Below are 22,141 nucleotides of genomic sequence, written 5' to 3'. Positions count from 1 at the left end.
CTACTGACGACGTTTTTAATAATGTTATACTGCAAGTGACTGTATTTATTTAATTTCTAATGTTTATTTTCTGAGAGTTTGCACAGTTTACTGCACATGAGAAGCTGGACAAAAGAACACATCTTTTGTTTATGTGCAGGACCAGATTCATTCGTTTTGCAAAGGTTAGTGTCTAACAGAAAACCACAGGCGCAACAACAAAGGGCACCGAGAAAATACACATGGCGGACACGGACCAGGCGAAACCTCACGATCTTAAAACGTGTTCATTATTTACGTTTAATTTTCCTTTATTTCAATTTTCGGGTTTTGTGCCGCATAAAAATGTTTAAACTGTGTCATTCTCTAAGAACAATTGAAAGAGAAGAAAGTGCTAAGGCTGCAGGTGTGGTTGGGCCCGTTACCCATAGTGGTATCTGTTGGTAGCTCTACACCAACACGGTATCTGGTTAGCGTCCTCCCCGCGTCACCCAGCAGGGAAGTGATGTCAGGCACGTCCAGCGGAGCTGCTGAACAGGGTCCTCAGAGAGAGCAGACAAGGCAGCCGGAGGAAGAAGACTCAATCCGGATCCTGAAAGTAACCTACTCTAAATCCGTTTTCATCCGTGGAGATTTAAAGTATATCGGCGAAGAAAACACCAGGAGCAGAAAGTACAAAGACTAACCTTTTCAGCGACCATCGTATTGTCGCATTATGAGGTTAGGAGTACTTTAAAACAAGAGGCGAAAGATTGTGAGTCTCGACTTCATCCGGCGACAGTGCACAGAAGAGCCAGTCCTTCGCTTAAACAGAGCTTTTGCGTTGGATGGTTTCGCCCGTCGTGCTTTTAAACAAGTCCCAGCTCTAAACCTGACCGTTTTTTGCCTGTTTCTGTGCTAGCGAGCGTGCTTGCTAGCCAACTGAAGCTTGCTTACCATGGAGTTGAGAGTGGGTAACCGATACAGACTGGGCAGGAAAATTGGAAGTGGATCTTTTGGAGACATCTACCTCGGTAAGTTCTTGTCTGAGAACACTTCTGTACTTTTTCCCGTTGTTTCCATTAGCCTCGTCATTGTAAAGGAGTCTTTAACAGTTAGCATCTGCTTATTCGGGGTTTCCTAAACGGCCTCATAATCAATCAGCTGTTCTGTGTTTAGTCTTAGCAACGTTAGCTACCGAGCTATCAGTCTGTGTAGCAAAACAGCTAGCAGTGACAACCTCTACCATAAAATACTTAATAGGAAACGATATTCTTCATTGTTTTTGATTTTGGGAACACGTTGTCTGTTATAAGAATGAATTAATGGACAAATGAACCGTCTTAACGATAAGAATTGACACTGACGGCTGCTATGTAGCTAAATCTCTATTGCAAAAAGCTAGCTAATATATAGGTTCCCAGCCTTCGCTCTCAGTAGTCTGGTAACAGAACAGCAGATCAGGCCATAGGCTTTCCATTTAAGCCCCTGAGCTTGTAACTGATATCCAGCTTTTATTTACTTACTCTAAAGATCCACCTATAAACACAACAGACCGGTTTCATTTCCTCCTGTGTTCATAAATGTAAAACAAATACTATTTTAGTCTTACTGAGAGGTGAGTTCTATATAACCCTATATATATATATATATATATATATATATATATATATATATATATATTATATCATTACATTACATTGAACCTTTTTAAAAAGTAACGAAGTGTATATTTAGGACTACATTTGATCAAAAGAGGCTCCATGGCCAGCAGAGGTAACTTTGGCTTGAGTATAGTGTTGGGTTTTTGGCTTAAGGAACATGTTCAAATCATTTTTCATCTGAACAGACTGTGTGGACTCATATGGGCTGTTAGCGATGATGTAATTTATTGTGAGATGGGGGAAGTTGATAGTGGCAGAGGGAAGGGCGTCTTATTTGAGCTCTGCATCTGAGATATAAACATAAATATGAAAGGGAAAAAAAACCTTCTCTAACACAAAGCTCGTTCGACTTCTGTAATGTGTTCTCCTGTGGCCATGTTGAAGGTTTTTGGCATCAGCAGTTGAGAACAGCTGATCACATTTTTGAAGTTAAAACTTAGAGAGGAGGTATTGTTAATTTATGAGCCTTTTCCCGCTGGTTTCGGGCTAATCATTGTATCACCGATCAACCAGGAGAGAGGATAGTTAAGTTTAAGGTTTGCATTTACTCAGGAAGCAGTTCGTGAGAAAGGTGCGTGTGATTGGGGAAATTTTTATCCCTCCTTTCATTTGTTAGTTATAGGACCATACTAATGGATTTCATTTGACATTTTCTTCATGTATTCCATGTAGCACACTTTACACCATAACTAACCGTTTTGGAAACTGTGTGACTGTGTTTCAGAAAGTTTACTGACGGAAATCATCAGTCCAAATTAGAATTGTGCTTTAACTGTGGTTGTATTATACTATAAAATATTAAAGTGAAGTAGAAGTGTTTCATGGTCTCGGGGGAGGTGGTCAGTATTTCAGGCTAGGTAGCCTGTCTCCTCTAAAATACATTGCAGTGGTCAGCAAAAGTTCAGTGTTCAAGTTTACTTTTTCTGCTTTTTCTTATTTTATATTTTTTTGTCATGTGTGTGTGTACTGTTCCAGTGGTGGCGTTCATGTTAAACATGGCCAGAGTTTGAAATGATAAACTAAGTAACCCCTGTAATTTGATCTTTTCCGTTATAAAGGAAATATACTATAAAAACGAACTTTAGACAAATCTATAAAAACTTCTGTTACGTGTGTTCTTTTCTCTCAGTGAAGGTAGAATAACACACCCTGAAACCAAGCTGCAGCTTACTTAATAGATTGGTCATACTTTAGTTTGACTTAAAAGGCTAAAGGAAGTGTTCGATTAGTCAGTCAGCGAGCCCAGCTTCCTGCTGGGACAAGCCTGTGCTCATAGTTTGCTTTTTAGCCAGCCTTCTTGGTTTCTCAGGTTCTAATTTGGGAAATGCCAAATAATAACTGGCTAATCTGTAAAGATTTGGTGTCATATATGTTTCATCAGGCTGTCCTTTATAATATAATATTGATTACTGTTTTCTCTGTGATATCAGAAATCATACAAGGTTGACAGCAGGTTAAACAGTGCTTAGATTCAGACTCATAAATACATTTATCTTCAAAAGGGCAAAGTTTGAAACACAGGAAAGTGAAAGTTCGTTAATGCGTCAGCTGGATCCAGATTGCTTTCCATGTGACCTGTTGTTTAGACTGACAGTGAGATCTGCCAGCTGCTTGCATAATCACTTTGTGGTTTTGTCTCTCCCTCCCTTCCTCTTTCCCCCTCTGATTGGTTGGTGGGTAATGTGATGTAACGTAGTTAATCAGCCAGAACAGTGCGTGGCTCTTTGAAATCACCCACCCCGCAGAGGTATTCCTGCAAGTCTCAGAGCAAGAGTTTGTGCTTTTGTTTAATCAAACAAGACAAACACATTTAGAGAAGTAAAATCTTCAAGAAGTAAATAACTTCTAAATGTCTGTCTGGAGAACATGAAAGTTCGAGAGTTTAGGGAACTGGATTTCAGTCATTCCCACATTAATGCTCCCACGCAGTGTGTGAACACAGCGCCTGCTAATAACACTGACAATGTGTGAGCAGCTTGGCTGAGCGGTGGATTGTGCTCGTGTTGTGCGAGAGATTGGTTGTTATTAGCAGAAGTTGAGGTCAGCTTTTGGAGCGAAGCCTTGTACGCTGTGTGCTGTGACTGGATGCAAATGTGCACCGTCAAATATTCAGATTAAAGTGGTAGAATAACTTTTTGCATTTGAGAGGGTTGTCACGACAAATTGTCAGTTATGCACACAAGCAGTTAGTCAAGGCCTGAGTCATGTTGTGCTTCCAAAGGTCTTCTGCGTTATCTGCTGGGTGATGTGCGTGCTGAAACAAGATACAAAAATCCGGATGTGGCCTCATCATTGTCCAAACGTCTTAAACTGGAAAGGTTTTCCCCTCGTCACAGCCTGGCATCAAACGTCAATACTTGTTTGGTATCGCCTGAAACGTAGTCTTCAATTACTGCCAGTATCAAAGTACATGGACAGACACGTCTTAGTCTTTGATCTGAGTTCTGTGGCCAGTTACAGACTTTAATTTGGGCAAAGTTCTTTAAGTCTTTTTGTTGTATGATCATTTTAATCAGCAATTTAGAAATTATACTCACTGACCTTCTCATGACAAATTATTTAAAGTGAATGCGTTTATGCTCATTTTCAGCTCAATATTTTTATTCTTTGAAGCTACTGGAGTTCACATTTCAAAACACTCACGTCATTCGTGCCCATGATTAATATCAGGATCCATCTTTTGTAACGGCATATTTTTGCTGTTACAAATGCAAACTACTAGTATAGCCAGCTCTGCCTTTCTTATCTCAGTGAGTTGGAACGAAGCAACCGTGGCAGTCGCCATCTTCCATGTGTAGTGTTTGCTACGCCATTTTCCTGTGCTTGTGCCCTTCCTTCTTTGCCTTCTTGGGCATGTGAGGTTAAACTAGAAGACTTGTAACCATATGCTGCCGCCTTCAGTTCTGGAAGAATTGCTGCCTCGGGTCCATACACAGCATATGGTACCATACGGTTTTCAGAATTTCATTATCGACCGCAGGTATCGGTTCTGGTGACATCCCTATCCTGCATTACTCATGGTTATTATTTAACTGTAGTGAGGTTACCACACCCCTTGACCCAGAGACACATTACTATACACCTTCATACTTGCTTAGTATGAAGCTGAGATAAAACACATTGAGCATCTGCAAAATGTTTGAAAATTAGCTGGATTGATGTGTATTTTGCACCAAAATACGGATAGTAGTAACAGTAGGAGTATAAGTATCAATGAAATCCTGACGATGGCCATTTCCAAGCTGCTACTTATCGTCTTTATTGATAGGACAACTTTGATCATCGTTTGCAGAGGTAGAGAGTGGTAGAAGGGATGTCGCTGATAAATTTGTAGGTTTGTAAATCCTGTATCACAAAGCTACCTGGCTTCTTGGGACTTGTGTAACACTTTCTCAGCTTTTGATTTTTGAAAAGCTTCCAGTAGTGTGTGCCAAAAGGGAGAGGTCTGGTTATGCAAGGAAAACTAACAGCGAGGTTGCTATAAGGCTGCCACAATAACAACACTTTAAGACATGCTCAGAACGATTGTTGGCAGCGAGTCGGTCTTCAAACTGATGACGTGTTTGGTTGCTGCCCATCTGCTGTGTTGTGGTGTCAACAGTAGCTATAATGATACTGAGCTCAGAAACTCTGTTGGGCAATCTTGAGGGTTTTTGCTGATGGTCTCACAGGGTTCACACAGTAATATATTTTTTTCTGATCAGAGAGCATTTTAGTGCAGCGTTAGCTACTCACCCCCAAACCCTTACTTTTCACACTGAAAAATCAAACCCTGTGGTTGAGAAATTGCTCCACATTTGGTCATCCTCTGTGTGCCGTGCCAGCTCAGATTTCCCACTCTCTGCACGAGCATTATTGCTCGTTTGTCTAGTTTTACCTGAATCGTGTTGTCTGTGCTGTCATCATAGCTAAAGTCCTGTGCTTTTAATCATTAGTTATTATTAATCTCTGGCTCTCCTCCACAGAATGTCCCCCCGACCCCAAACCTGATATGGAGGTTTCTTCCTGTTAAAGGGAGTTTTTCCTTCCCACTGTCACCAAGTGCTGCTCATAGGGGGTCATTTTGACTGTTGGGTTCTCTCTGTGTTATTGTAGGGTCTTTACCTACAAAATAAAGGGCCTTGAGGCGACTGTTGTGATTTGGTGCTATATAAATAAAACTGATTTGAATTGAATCATGGTGGTCTGTGATATACTTCTACTGCATTTCTGGCATTAAACAGCTTTGATTCTGTAAAGTTTGTCAGCACTGAGTTCTGGTTTGATTCTCAGTCATCACAGCACAGTTTGGTGCTCTGGTATCAAATATTTGCATCTTTAGAGTCCTAGCAGTCTGCCTGTGTTTGTGAACCAGTGTGGAGGGACGTGTCTGAACATGTTTCACAAGCAACACTGCACTTGATGAAAACGCACACCACCATACATACACAGTGTTTTTGCCCCTAACACACCCGTCCATGCCCCCAGCCTCGCCTCTAAGAAGATGTGGTAGGGAGGAGGGGGTTGGAGGGACTACATTCTCTAGGAAATCTGTCCAAGCAGATCACATTCCTATGATGCAAGCGAGGAGACACCACAGTCAAACAGGCTGATTATCTCCATAAAGAGGCTTTGCAGCCTTTTCTTTCTGGTTGCATTTGATTTGCAAGTGATTATTGATTGATTGGCCAAGCACATTCTGGATTAGTCATTTTGAGTGAAGTGTCTACAGTAGAGCAGCTATTGCCAACTTGTCACTCATTTATTGCAAGGCTGGGTTTTATTTTCAGTGAGTAAACGTACTTTACATAACTGTCACTTTCATTTTAGCATGGTGAGAAATGTTTTAATATAAAATGATGACTTATCTGTTTATTAGACCTACAGTTATGTCACAGCTTACCAGTAAATAATAGATTAGTCATGTTCATGGACTACTTTTATAATTGATTAACAGTTTCAGGCAACTTCAGGCCAAAATTCCAAGTATTAATAGGTTATTGCGCTGTGGCATTTCAACTAGGGGACCATTAATTCTGCAGGAAAATCCATAAAGATGTGTTTATTTGGATTTTCACGGATCCCTGTGCCCTGTAGCACACACAGTCTTCCTGGGATCCACACTGACGACTGCAGCGTGTGTTCTACTACTTCTGACTGTGTTTTAGTACTGAACAGGATAGGATTTGAAAGAAAATACATGCTACAGGAGAAAAATAGTTCTGTGGATGCAGACAGTAACCATGTGATTGGTAAGCTGACCCTTTAAAGTAACTCCCTGGAACAGTCTGGATATGGCTTTGGACTGCCAGCTTGGAGTAAATCAATGCAATCTAATTTAGCTGCATAGATGAGAAGCAGCAGAGTTGCATTATGTCAGCTCCAGCTATTGTTTTCCTGCGGCTTTGCAAAACTCAACATGGACACAGGCTGCTCTTCACCCTGTTTGTACAGTTCTGTGTTTTATAAACTTTAAACAGTCACGGTCCTGGATGTCCCACCCTCATGAGTGCTGCTCCTTCCACCCAGATGACCTCATACAGAGAAGTCTGTGATGCTCCATTGGTGCTAATGTTGGCTTGTACAGTTTAACAGTTCCTTGTGTGCATGAGACAGAGTGTAATGAGGTTGCATAACGTGGTGTCCAGTTGCTGTGTTTATGTGGAGGGAACTGGCTTCCATGGTTGTGTTTAGGAAGAAAGCAGATGAAACGCTGTCAGTTTGCTGTGCTTTCCCCCAAATCCTCTGCTCTGTCAAAGGGGTGGCATCTCAATATGAGGGCAGTTGTGAGGAACATAGGCTCCAGATGCAAGTAGATACATGAAAGAAGAGCAGGGTACATTCAGTGCGCACCGTTGGCTGGTTTATCTTCCACTTTGGCTGCCCTTGCTGTGTTAACAGCCACTGATATTTCCTTGTGTACTCAAGCAGGTCCCCTTAACTTCATCCACCAGCCAACAAGCAGTTTAGGATTTTTCTGAGACATATTGATAAAGCAAATCTGTAAAGCACAAGAACTGCTGCTATTAAAGTGGTGAACAACATTATTGATGCATTGGACTGCAAAACATACTGTGCTCGTCTTTTTCTTGATTTTTTTCAAAGGCTTTTAACTACGCTGCCCCCGTTTCATCAAATAATCTGTATAAGGAGCTGAAACTGCCAGAACTAGTTTCGATGGGGGAGTTTAAGTCCGTTTTAATGGAGTGAGAACAGCGCTTTTGGTCAATAACTGCTTTTAATGTTGCTCTTGTAATGATCTGTTTTTGCATATGAATCACACATTTGTGTTCACTTGTCAGTACTGAATATCAATTGTATTTTATTTTAAAATATAATAGTAAATAATAAAAATTACTAAAAATGTAGTAATTACTACTAATAAAATTACGCTGATTTTGAATGACCATGGCATAGAGAGAGGTTGGACTTTTACATGAGTAATATTCCTTTGACTGTGTCCAGTATTACAGTTTCTATAGTTGATGTTGCTGATTAGATACTGCTTTATAAATTAAATACTGTATTGAGTGTGTAATGTGTCTTTGCTGTCTTTGCCTAGGTACTGATATCTCTGTTGGAGAGGAGGTTGCCATCAAATTGGAATGTGTCAAGACCAAACACCCACAGCTCCACATAGAGAGCAAAATCTACAAGATGATGCAGGGTGGAGGTAAGGTGTACCATAACACCATTTACACACAGTCTGTTTGCTTTTATAAACTCCTCACATTCACCTAAAGGAATGTGATGTTTATTCCAGTGACCCTCGTGACCTCAGACTTTGAACTGAAGCCCCAATTCTCAGTTTTGGGGTGAAGCTGTGAAAAAATATTGGTAGATTAAAGATGACAAAAAAAATACGATGAATGGAAAACATTGATCTGTGACTCAGTGACTACAACTCATAAGTTAAGCCACAAGGTCACACAATAGCTGTGTGATTATGGTACATACCAATCATCTCCCTTCTCTAATCTTTCTAACAGTAACTTCTGACAGTGATTGTTTGTAAGCACCAGATTAGCCACAAAAATGAACCACTCTGTCACAGTAGCCTGGTGCCTAAAACCTGATTCAAGAGGTGTGTGCAGCTAATCTCTGTATAAGCGTGCCGACCAGATAGATGCTAATTTCTTAGCTGTTGCTTCACTGCTTTTACTGTGACCAAAGAGTGACAGAAGATAACTTCGTGTGAGTTGAGCCATGATAAGATAGGCAGCTGTTTACTACAATAAAGCTGAAAAGCTGTTTGCTGCTTTGATCGTCCTAAATCAGTGACTCATGAGCAACATTTTGGAAAAACACAACACCTCTTTCCTGTCTTATTAAATTAGGCAGCTGGTTACAGCCAGATTTTCATCAAAGCTGGAAAAAATATAGACACTACAAAAATATTCAAATTACACAGTATCATGTCACCAAAAACCACTAACACAGTACTTGTGTCCTGTAGCTACGCAAGAAGCCAGAGGGTTTTGAAAAAGAAAATTTATTTGCATTTAGTTTGCATGTTGGAGTGAATTTCTGTTCAGGAGAAAAATATTTACTCTTACTGTGTGAATGGACTTTTTGTCCGTGTATTATTGATTTTAAAGTTAAACCTTTTGCAGAGACAGCTGACAGATCATTAAAGTAAATAAGCTTGGTGCCAGCATGAGTACTAATGTTAATATATTTTAACCAAAGTGGTCTAGCTAACCGGCATATAGCTTTACTACTAGCATAGGTAAAAAGACCTCATGCCACTATAAAGGTACCAAAAGCAAGAGAAAAGAACATGTGACTCTCAAACGTGCTCACGAGCTTACAGCATGAGAGGCAAGAAAGAACTTGTTGCTCTGAGTCAGTAAGGCTTTGGTTAGGGTAACATAGATTTTAAAGTACAGGTAGGAATAAGGTTTTATTTTATAGTAATAAAAAAAGTGGGTAGGGTTTTTACATGCCTGAACTTTGCTGCTGCCAGAGGGTGACCATGAAACATTTGAATGACAGAACAGTGTCCTTGATGTGGATGCTGGCTTAATCCTGCTGATCTCAGCTCTGACATGTTTACAGTTGTGCAGAACAGCTTTTGCACTCCTCGGTGTGCGAGCGGTGGGTCCACCATTTCGGTCACTACCATGCCTAGGTGTTTCATGCATGATTGGCTAGAATGGACCTATCAGAAAACGCTCTGTGCTCATCTCCACAGCCACTGACTTTTCAGAGTGAGACGTTTTAATTCTGAGGGGAAAAACAAAGAATATTAGGTTTGCATACAGGAGGCAAACGGCGCCGTGAACCATGCTCGTTGTGTAACCAATAAACAACACAGTCTGGAGTAAAATAGACGCAGTAGCTTTTGATATATATATTTGATATAATTTCTTTCAAAAAAACATTAAAGGTCAGGGATCATAACCAAAAGTATTTTTTTTTCATTTAGTCTAAGTGCTGCTGGGCAAAGGAAAAAAATATCACGGATGTTTTGGTTTTTTTTGTTGTTTTTAATTGTCCTGCCAGCTCGTTAGTGTCGTCAGCAACATGTGGTTGAAAACAGACCTTTTCTTATCGCCCTTACGTAAAGGTTTGTTTGCATCACTGTCCTACTGTACCTCACACTGCCCTGTTAGCTACTCAAACTGTTCTGAAATCCAAATTTTAATATGTAGTTTTCTTTTGGTGGCTAATGAATTCACTTTGTCCATATTAGTGGGCTCTGGACTGCTCATTTATAGAGACAGTGTGTCTGTCAGCACAGCTGTGTCCCCACATGCATTTGTATTTTTGTTCCAGCATAGTTGGATTTATTAGGGCACAGTAGCTGACCTAGACGGTGGGATGTATTTGTGTTTGTATGTATATAAATAGCGGATGGGGTGGGTGTGTGTGTGTGTGTGTGTGTGTGTGTGTGTGTGTGTGTGTGTGTGTGTGTGTGTGTGTGTGGTGCTGAGTACTAGCATTTTGTTGCTGCTTGCCTGTAGAAGGAAATGCCAGATGGCCGATTCGCTCTGGCAGGGTCAGTTACCAGTTCTTACTAAACCAGCTGGCCTCTGTGTATGGGGGCATGAGCCGAGCCACGTTTATTACCTGTAGTTACCCTGTACAGGTCTGTTTCAGGAAGGTTTGTTGTTTTTGTTTTGCTTTTTAATCCGGGCAGGGTAAATGTGTTAGTCATCGGCTGTGTTTACGTCTACTTAAAGTGACCCGCTTACTTGGAAAAACCTGTTGGTGACAGAAATCAGAAAAGTGTGTACGTGCAGTGCGGTCGTCGCGTTTACTCAAAAACCTCAAAATGCGCAAGCTTGTCTGTAATATGAGCCCCCGAAAAAGGAAATGACATTGCTCAAGTGCACAGTGTGAAGACTTGACGTCATTTCCAAATGTGCGCACACTGCCATCAATTGTGATGGTTCCTGTTGATCAGACTTGCACACTTCATGGGCTTCTCTAGGCTCATGCACATGTTACCCACAACGTTTACTTTACCAGTGCACATGTGAAAAACCAGACTAGAAATCTTACTTGTGGAGAGAAATCTGTCTTCAGGAGAAAGTGTGTAATTCTGATCCCTTAACACAAACACGATGGGCCAGCATCACGTTTAGCTAGGTGAATACTAGTAATCAAAACTAGTTTGCCCACAGTCCTCTCTCAGGCACTGAAACAGGCTACATCCTGCTTTAACTGGTTTGTTTTCTCTCTTTTATCATGACCGCTGGCTCATGTAGCATATTTGACAGACATGTCATCATGAGCAGTTATCGTCCAAGCTTTCCTCTGGGATTCTGCTGTGTATTTGAAGTATAATCATGGAAAGCAATGGATGACTGTCTTTTTGTTTTTAATGGTGCAGAAATAAATGTTTATTAAGATTATATAAAAACAAAGCACAAAAGATAACATCAATACAAAGATGACTTGAAGGCATACAAAGGAAACAAAGTTTAGAAATTTTAGAAAGCTACTGAAAATGTTTGGTGTCTTTCTAAATCATGACTGTTATAGATACTCTTAATTATTTTAGTCTATAAAATTTAAGAAATTCTTCATTGCAGCCACTGCATGCTCCTTTTAAAGGCTTACAGACACACACTCATTCACTAACACACTTACCGTATTTTTCGGACTATACGTCGCTCCGGAGTATAGGTCGCACCAGCCAAAAAATGCATAATAAAGAAGAAAAAAACATATATAGGTCGCACTGGACTATAAGTCGCACTTTTTTTTGGGGAGGGGGGGGGGGGGGGGGGGGTGTTGATAGAATCCGAGACCCAGAGCAGAAATTCCATCTTGAACGGCAATTTAAAATAATAATGGATTAAAGAACAGGACGAACACGGTTACACCTACGTTATGCTAACGTAGCACATTCAGCTACATGACGCACAACGAACACGTGTTCGGTATTGTAACGTTGTAAACACACTTCCAAAGTCGGCGATATTCACAACAAAGGTCGTCTTTATTAACAGAAAAACGGCTGCTGTAGGCCACAGCCACGCCAACCACAACTACAACAGCGGAACAGCAACACACACACAGGCAAGCTCTCGGTCTTTTTCTCTCTCTCCATGCTGCCTTCACGAACCTCCCGAACAGTCCGAAATCCCACAACATCAACACGCTCTCTAACTAAGAGAATCGCTACAGTATGTTAACGTAACATTAAGTTATTCAGATAACCATAGCATAAAGAACATACTAACAAGTTAACCAAACCATCAATCCATTGAATTCTTTATCCTCGGTGTCACTTCTAAACAATTCCGTACACTCCGTAGACGAAGCGCCGCTTCCTCTTCTGTGTCGCGTTAGTCAGACTCGTCGTCAGCTGCAGTTCCAATTATTCCAGCCTTTCTGAATCCCAACGGGACGGTTTGTCACTGAAGCCCATGTTTTCTTGATCCATCCAATGACTTCCAGGAAAGTTGGGTGGCGCATTCTCCCAGTTGCCGTTAAGCTGTGCTCTCCATCCATCATCCACTGCGCCCACAGGTTACGCAAGACTGCCTTAAAGCTGCAGTTCACGGAGATGTCAAGTGGCTGGAGTATTTTGGTTCATGTGTTATAAATGTCACATATACGTCGCTCCGGAGTATAGGTCGCACCCCCAGCCAAACTATGAAAAAAAGTGCGACTTATACTCCGGAAAATACGGTAATCATGTGCGCGCGCGCACACACACACTTGAAGATGGAGTTCTTGGTTCTCACTGAACTCCCAATAAATGTAGTCGAGCCTAAATGTAACCCTTGTGTTCCTGTATTTCTTCCAGTGGGTATTCCGACAATAAAATGGTGCGGCGCTGAGGGTGACTACAACGTGATGGTGATGGAGCTGCTGGGTCCCAGTCTGGAGGACTTGTTCAACTTCTGCTCTCGCAAGTTCAGCCTCAAGACAGTCCTGCTGCTGGCTGACCAGATGGTGAGATCTCAAGAAGAAGAAAAAGAATATATGCTGGTCCTGCAGCTTAATGATACATGACACACAGTGCATACAGTAGTGCAACAAACACAGTAGAGTGGGGTACTTTTGTGTATGTCTCATGTCTTTACAGACTTAAAATATCTACCTTTAGGGAAGCTCCTGTAATGTCCACATATTAATATTTGACTACCGCTCTTCTAGATCAGCCGAATTGAATACATCCACTCCAAGAACTTCATCCACAGAGACGTAAAGCCAGACAACTTCCTGATGGGCCTGGGTAAGAAAGGAAACCTCGTCTACATCATTGATTTTGGCCTGGCCAAGAAATATCGCGACGCACGCACACACCAGCACATCCCCTACCGCGAGAACAAGAACCTGACAGGCACCGCTCGCTACGCCTCCATCAACACACATCTGGGCATCGGTAAGATCAACCTCCATAAAGCTGGTGACTGATGAATCAGTCCGGACTGCTGATCCTGACTGACCCACCTCTCCCTGCATTTACAGAGCAGTCCAGACGGGATGACTTGGAGTCACTGGGATACGTCCTTATGTACTTCAACCTGGGTTCTCTGCCTTGGCAAGGCCTTAAAGCTGCCACCAAGAGGCAGAAATATGAACGCATCAGTGAGAAAAAAATGTCGACACCCATTGAGGTCCTCTGCAAAGGCTACCCATGTAGGTTCTAGTGCTCACATGTAGTTATGAATGTTTTAGCCCCACCTCTGCTTTGACACTAATTTCTTTACAAACCTCTTTGCCCCCCAAAGCGGAGTTTGCCACCTACCTGAACTTCTGCCGCTCTCTGCGGTTTGACGATAAGCCCGACTACTCGTACCTGCGCCAGCTCTTCAGGAACCTCTTCCACAGACAGGGGTTCTCCTACGACTATGTCTTTGACTGGAACATGCTGAAATTTGTAAGTTGTATCTCCACATCTAAGGAAATTATTTGCCCTCTAAAATAAATTCATGCTTCTTACTTATTTTATGGAGGTGTGCCAGAAACAAGCACTCATTCTTGGGAATTTAATTGGCAAGCAGAACGCAAGTCAAACCTCCCAAGAACTGGGTGATGTGTGCTCTCAGTACAACTGGAACAGTCGCATTCTTTATGAAATGAACACAGCTATATACATGTTGTGTAACAACAAAATAATCTCAACTTAAAGATGCATATGGCTTTTTGTGACCTGTACAGATACAGTGCATCATCATTCTGCCTATTATCCTTTTTATACAGATTTCATACACATTTTTTTGTTACTGAAAGTCTGCAGCTGTCTGAAAGCTTAATAAACCTCCCCTGACTTGTGTGCCAGGGTGCCAACAGAGCCGCGGAGGATGCAGAGAGGGAGCGCCGGGAGCGGGAAGAGAGGATGAGGCACAACAGGAACCCCGGGGCTAGAGGCATGGCCTCGGCCTCAGGAAGACCCAGAGCACCTCAGGATGTCGCAGCCCCCTCTCCACTCAACCCTTCCTCACACACAGGTCAGCTCACATTTAATGTGTTTTTAAATTAGCTCTGTAGGTTGCTGCTGTTGACTGTTTTGGCTTTTCCATCAACCAGCTGTAATTCTCAGCCTATCTTGTACCTTTTTTTTTTTTTTTTCCTTCTTTTTTTCCAGGTATGGAAAAGGAGAGAAAAGTGAGCATGCGTCTTCACCGGGGAGCCCCCGTCAACATCTCCTCGTCAGACCTGACGGGACGCCAGGAAACATCCCGCATGTCCTCACAGGTAACACAAACCATGACACATGAACCGTGCTTCACAAATATATTCAAAGTCCACAGGAAACATCTGTTTGCAGCCACATTTCCGGCGCTGGACCCCAACCCGGGTGACTCTGGCTGAGTGGCAGGGTGCACCCTGTGCAGTTTGGCAGTCCATAAAACAGGATATTGGCAGGATATTAGGATTGCATGTCAGTTAATAATAAGAACTTAAATCATTTGTGCTCAGTTGCCCAACAAAGACCTCTTCAAAACAGGAAGCATGTATTACGAGAGCATACAGTGTTTGAGCTGATACAGGCAGCAGGCAACAGAATTTCCTGTTTTGCTTGTTTGTTCCCTTTGTCCCTCATTTCAAAATGAATTACTGACATGAAGCTGAAAGCAGAACCTAATCACAAGAAGCACTTGGTGATCAATAACTGTGCTTGTGCAGGTTTCTGATTTGTCAGATGTGTCATTACATGAGCAAGTAATCTAACTTTTTAAAATAGACAATATTTTCTCTCTGCTGTTATCTTTGCACCGAAAGAGATTTTTTTCCAGTTAGTTAAAAAAGGTGTGAAGGCAGAGTGGAACTGACACCTTTGCACTCGTTCTCCTGAGCTTTGTAGGATCTGTGTGATGGAGCAGAGGTAATCCGTGTTTCAAGGCTTCGTTAGGTCCTTTGTTCTCTTCCTCGCATGGACCTCCACTCCCCCTGTAGGCCAAAGAAGGGAACTGCTGAATAGACTGAATCAGGTTTTCTTCAGTCTCCTTCAGCCAGTGGTGTGTTTTGGGTTTAAGCAGGTCTCATTTGTCGTGAATGTGTTTTGAATGTGGCATTTTTTCAGGTGCAGGTACAGATTTATAATATAGCAACATTATGATTTTATTTTTCTGTGCTGATGTGGCACTTTGCTTCCTTTTGAGTAGTATACTTATGGCATCTTTTTTCAGTCGTTGGAGTATTGATCGGTATTGTGAACGAGCAGAATAAGGATGTTCAGCGTAGCTCAAAATGAGTAATGATGAAAAGTGAAGGACAACTGAAGGCATCTTTTTTTTTGGCTCGTTCTGATTTGTGCTCGTGAGATTAAAGTGCAGCTCATGAATAACTCATCTTGTTGAATAATTTAAGTCACTTGTGTTAATTTGCATAGCTATGGTTCATATATATCACATGGACACATGAAAACCTAGACCATTGCTGGTATTCCTGTTGAAGGGCTGTCATAGCATTTGGCCTGAATAATGTTAAGCAGTGGAGAAAATTGACCAAGACTTCAGCAACACTAATTGGCAATGACACAGTCAACAAATTTAATGCAAAGTTTAAGGCACTAAATTTGCATGTTGTTGTTGCCAATTAGACTCATTTTTGAAATCAGTTTTTAAACCTCTGATTGCTTGAATGTCATAACGTCAACCTCCCACAGTAACACATCATCTTCTACTGTAGCAACTTGAAATGTAATAAATAAATAATCTCGATAATGCACACCAGACCTTGACCAAATATATCAGCATAATGACTAGAAATAAAATAGCAATAAATAATATTCATTTCCAGGAAGGCTGCATGAGGCACGTTAGCTCGTTATGTCATGTTATGCCTAAAACATCTTAAATACAAAATTGCATGATGTTTGGGCATCACGTGGTGTCCCGGCAGGTTTTATTGCTGCCTATAAACTAGTGGAAACCCCAGAAAGTAAAGACCACTGATCAGAAAAGTGTCTACAGATTCTTTGCTTTCATGTGTGGCAATACCAAAAATACCATGTTGTTGGGATCATCGCACTGTTGATTGGTTGTATAGCCAATTATCAGCTATAGGCTGTTTATGAAGGCCCAGGTGTAATGTTTTAAAAAGATGTGAGACACATTTCTGTGTGTATTATCCCCCCCACAGAATTATCTTAAACAGGAACTCTCCATTGTGTGTGTAATAAAACACACAGACTGACACAGGAGTTTGCCTATACGTACACTGATGAAGCCTAACATCATGACCACCTGTTAGTCGGTGGGGTATATTAGGGAGCAAGTGAAGTCACATGGTAGGCCAGGTGCCTGTGTGTTTTTGCAGACCATGTACACCCTTTCATGGAAACTGTGTCCCCTGATGGCCTCTTTCAGCAGGGTAATGCTCCCTGCCACAAAGCAGAATAGTTCAGGAATGGTTTGAGGAGCACAACAAGTTTGAGGTGCTGGCAAGGCCTCCAAATTCCCCAGATCTCAATCCAATCGAGCATCTGTGGGATGCACTGGACAAACCAGTCTGATTCATCGAGGCTTCACCTTGCAGCTTACAGGACTTAAAGGATCTGTTGTAACATCTTGGTGCAGATACCACAGCTCACCTGCAGGGCTCTGGTAGAGTCAGGGCTGTTTTGGCTGCAAACAGGGGACCAACACAATATTAGGCAGGTGGTCATAATGTTATGCTCGATCAGTGTATGTTTAAAGAACATTAAAACAACTGTTAACTAAAAAGGATGTAGGCCTGTTTAACACATTGCATGCAAGTTACGTATTAGTGACATTGTATGCATGATGAAATAAGTTTAAAAAGTAAAATGAACCATAATTTACTTGTAACTGTAGCTCCATAGAGCATTCACACAGTGTTGGAAGAAAGTGGAATACCTCAAGTCTGTAAATAGGAACGTTAAAAGCAGCTTTTGTTTATTTAGAACAAAAACAAAGGAGAAGTGTTTCCAAGGACAACCAGTGGAGGCCGGTGATTTGTCCTTAGGTAGGCATACAGCTCGTTTATGCTTCTGGCTGGCTGCTGATTGGTCAGTTTGTACCTGCTGCACTGGCTTCTTCAGCGTACACGAGTGTATTCACAGAAATGTGAGACTCGGCCAAAGTAGTCCATAGACTCAGTGTTAGTGTCACTTTAGCATGATGGCAGGGGAGGAGAAACTGTTAATTCTGCAAACACACAGAGCAGTTTACATTAAACTCTTAATTTTCACATCCCACCAACACACACACACACATCCTGGGTGTCTTGTTGTGTGATGATGGATCGCATTCATTTCAGAAGGTGCAGATATGCAAGCATGGTCTGCATGTGTACTTTTGTCAGATAATTCCATGAAATGCTTCAAAAGGCTCCAACAGCAAGACCACAATTTCCAGTTTAGTGACTCAATTTAGTGAGTGAGGCTTAGCAGACGGCTCTGTGCCACAGCGCCCCCTGTTGGCACACCTGCTAATGTAGCCAGTCATGACCCGAACTTTAAGAATTACCAGCATCCAGCTGGACTGGTTATTGAAGAAAAAAAATCTCCTTTTGTTGAACTGTTTTGAAGGGAAAAACTGTCATTTTTTTTTTTTTTTGTATATGGCTGTAAACATGTTTTAATTTTGGTATAAAGTTGCACATTTTAACACGAGTGTTGGGATTGGCTCACTTTTGGAGATGGCCTCGAGTGTGCGTGAGAGGACCTGCATTTTTTTTGCACTTCCTTGTTGGCTTTATTTTTCAGCCCCAGAGGCTGGTTATATGTAGAAATGGCTGCATCAAACTGTGGTGAGGCATACATTTAATATTAATTAATATAAATTACTGGTGTTCATTGTGACTCAAATTTGTCCTTTGGCGAAACTCTAGTATCCAGTGTTTGTGCTGAGCTAGGCTGCTGGCTGTGAGCTCTGCAGTGTGTGTCCTGCTGAAGTTTTCCTCTGTGTGATCTGCTCCCTGCTGCTGCTGCTGCATTGTCTTTGTGACAGTGACGTTATTTTCCCCTCTGCTTCTTTCAGGCTCTGTCCCGGGCCACACCCAGCGGCCTCCAGTCTGCAGCCCCTCGGTGAAACCCCATCCAACTGTGCACCATGGAGGCCTCAACATGCACCACTTGCAGCCACGCACACACACAGACACACACAGACACACATGAACAAGGACTCTTCAGATGACACGGAGGACTTACCAACCAGTGCACAAGTATCTGGCTGCGCTCCTGTTCACTTGACAGAAGAAGAGGCGCACAGCCAGACGTGTGAGTGTGTGTGTGTGTCTGTGTGTGTGACGAGGAGAGAGAGATGGGCAGGTGGAGCACAGTTTGGTTGCCTTAACAACAATTCTGGCAAAGTAGCAGCCGCAGCATCTCTTCTTCTTCTCCGTGGGAAGATTTGGAAACCCCCCCCCCTCCTCCGCCTGCCTCCTCCTCACTGTTGATGAAGCCATGGATTCACTTCTCTCTAGCATCACCTTCATTTTTTTTCTCCTCCCAACTTTTGATTTTACTTATTTTTAATCATTAAAAATTCTACTACACCAGCTGTTCAGACTTAAGAGAGAATGACGAGTCTGTTAGCTGCAACCTGTGGGATTTATTAAACCTACCAGAGACACGTGATCCATCGTGGCAGTGTTGAAGAACAGGGCCTAAACTCTATTTTTGTGTCCTGAAAGACTCTTTAAATCCCACAAGTGGACATTTTTCTTTTATTTTGTATTTTAGGTGTTTGAGGTTTAACTTTACAGTTACAGTAACGGGGTTTAATTGTTCTCTCTGCAATGATCCCATGGTATGAGTAGTTTGTTTTTTTTGTTTTTTTGTCTTTGTCCACCTCAGGTGCGTTGCAACCAGGACGTTGTAGTATCATACAACATACAGCACATATAGTTTGTCTTCAGGTCTGTGGCTGCGGTGGGAAAAGCTGTGAATGAAACGATGATCTAGTCGGGAGGCTGGTGTGTGCGCACTGAATGGATGAGACATTGTTTTTAAACTCAGTGCATAGTGATGTGGTTTTTGTGTGTTTGTGTGGTTCTGTCTTAGGGTTATCTTAGGGTCATACAAGCTTAAAATGGGTGTGGGATAAACATGTTGAGAGTTTTTTCTTTTTTTTTAAACTCCTTTGCCTCATCAACCTCATTCTAGACCATCTGCTTCCAAAGACTTCTCTTTGTTTTTGTTTGTTTTGTTTCAAGCATACTTTTGACGGCTTTCTTCATAAACACCAATAAACACTCGTGGATGATTTCAACCAAAATTCACAGGATGTTGCAGCCTCCTTGTCTCCATGTGTGTCTCTAGCAGAAGCCACAAAAATGAGCCCCACAAGAGCTTAAAGAGTGAGTTTCAGTGAACTCGTGGTCAGAATCCCACCAAAACTGCACGATAGAAACGTAACAATGTATTCGTTATATTGGAGGAAAGGCTCCAAGGCAAATTGAGTGAGTTATCTTTTACTGATACCCAGTTTAATACTGAGTGTGCCATTGCAAAGTATTTCACAGCATGGTTGCACAGTGCAGAAGAAGCCACTTGGTTTTGCCTTAAAGGGGGCGTTTCACAGTTTTTAGAGTCTACGGGGAGAACTACTAAAACTGAAAACATGCTTTCACTTTCAAAGCAGTTTTCATACATGCGCTGCAGCCCTGAACATTTCTAGACATCACTCAGCAGAGATCACACATCAGCCACTCTTTAGCCTCCCAGCTCTTCAATATACAGTCCACGTGCTGTTGCACTGTGTGGATTTGTAGCTAATTTTCTGGTGTATTCCCCACCAGCGGGTGGACATTGTGTGCTGCTTCCAGAATGCTCTTGGTCAGCTCCCTCGCCTAAACCAAGCTGAACATTTCCAGAAGTCTGAAAGCATCTTGAGCAGACTTCCCCGCTGTGTGTTACATGTGCGAATTGTTGGCAGGTCGTTGTGCAGGCGACTGTAAGTTTTAAGCATTCATCTTTAAATCTGTTTTTGCAAGTGCCACAACTTTATGGGAGCTAAAGACTAAATTACTGACTGGGCTTACCTTTTTAAGAAGGTAGATTCTGGGAATGTATTTTCTGCCACTAGAAAGCTAAAAAAAAAAAAGCCTCCTCGGATGTTATGGCCTCAGTTGAACCTTCTTGGGAAACAGGTGGTATTTGAGGCTGCGTTATTTTTTCCCCATTTAAAATTCTACTGTGTGACCTATGTTGCAATGACTTCTAAAGTAGCTGGCATAGATGGAGCTTGAGTTAAAAAAAAATGTGTAATAGATCCAATAGAGCTCATTAGTTTAAGTCTGATGCTGACCGTTTCAGAGGGTCTGGCAAATGATGTGCAAGTTTGTGTAGAAAACGGACAGGAGTGGTTTAAAAAAGATGACCAATGAACAAGAAGGAAGTGTTATCTTAATTAAAAAAAACAAAAAAAAGTGTGTGTTTGGGGGGGGGGGGGGGGGGGGGTGTCTTGGCTGAGTCCCAGTGGTACTAAAAGTGGCTCCTCTGACTTGATCTGAATCATGCACATTTTAAAGTAGAAAACTGTCCACTGATTGCAAAGTAATGTAGGCCAATTTTGTGTAGTTAATGGGGGAAGGGGTTGTTGTGGTAATTTGTACTTGTTTGCTCTGTTGTTGTGTATAGATTGTACCTACTCTGTCTACCAGGTCCACACGAACCACTGTACGGTTTTGGACGGTGGCGACAGTGTATGGATGGAATGGGAACGCCTCACTCCATTAGAGTTCCTGCTCGGGCAGTTTTTCTTTTTTGATATCCTTCACCTGTGGGCTTGAAAATCAAAAAAGTGATGCATTAACTCGTTTGTTCCACTGATGGCTATAATAAATGCAAGTACAATTTACATGGGATGAGTTTTGCAGTCTGCTTCACGCAGTTCTTTCTTATTTTTGTCAGTTTTGCTTTTAACTGTTGGAGATGGTTCCTCGTGTCCCAAACTGCATCTTTCTGTGGAGTCATGGGAGATCATTTCTTTTCACTCCCACCTCAAAACCTTTGCTCCTCATTTGTAATGCCACTGTATTTGTGTATTTTAAAGTTGTTTAAATAAATTAAGTACTTGTATGTGGTTTTTTTTTGTTTTTTTGGACTGAAGTGAACATGATTTTTATAGATCGATGATGTAATACAATATAATAAAGTGTGTGTATACACAGAAATAGAAGATGATGGGCCTCCAAAACACACCAAGACAGTCAGCAGAAACCCAGTAATAATACTGGAAATTGGGCAGAGCCAGACCTCTATTAAATTTGCATATTTGAAGTAAAGATTTACAGATCCACGAAGGTCCTGAATCCCAAAGAAAGGAGCCGATCATGTTGTCTAAAGAAACAAATGTTTTGTTAAAAAAATAACAGCAGTGCCTGAAAAAGATGCAGAAAGTTAGGCAGAACGTTGGTTTTGACAAAGAGAAGCAGATTGTTCCACCTCCAAAAAAAAATCTGACTTTTAGTCACAAGAAGGGCAAAGTTAGCTGAAAAAGACCTGAAAATGTCCTGTTAACACCAAGATATCTGAACCCAGAACAGGTGAGGTTAAAGTGCAAACTGACTTGTTGAAGCTGCAGAGCTGCTGCAGTTTATGCAGAAACATTTGCTCTTTTGGAGGTTTATTTTACACTGCTCACTGAATACACATCAGATAA

The 22,141-nt window shown here is 41.7% G+C and overlaps 1 protein-coding gene across 1 annotated transcript; it reads left to right on the top strand.

Moving 5' to 3' along the window:
• Positions 1-459: 459 nt before the first annotated feature.
• On the top strand, positions 460-21,558 carry csnk1da (casein kinase 1, delta a). Its single transcript, XM_030724899.1, has 9 exons — positions 460-992; positions 8,164-8,274; positions 12,865-13,013; positions 13,218-13,446; positions 13,533-13,703; positions 13,796-13,944; positions 14,347-14,515; positions 14,653-14,762; positions 18,515-21,558. Exons 1-9 carry the CDS (start codon positions 917-919, stop codon positions 18,563-18,565), a joined length of 1,215 nt encoding a protein of 404 aa, XP_030580759.1. The 5' UTR covers positions 460-916; the 3' UTR covers positions 18,566-21,558.
• The last annotated feature ends 583 nt before the right edge of the window (positions 21,559-22,141 follow it).

This window comes from Archocentrus centrarchus, unplaced genomic scaffold (assembly GCF_007364275.1).
Source record: "Archocentrus centrarchus isolate MPI-CPG fArcCen1 unplaced genomic scaffold, fArcCen1 scaffold_43_ctg1, whole genome shotgun sequence".
NCBI classification, from domain to species: Eukaryota; Metazoa; Chordata; class Actinopteri; order Cichliformes; family Cichlidae; genus Archocentrus; species Archocentrus centrarchus.
The sequence above is the reverse complement of the archived record's forward strand: the minus strand, read 5'-3'. Positions and strand labels throughout refer to the sequence as shown.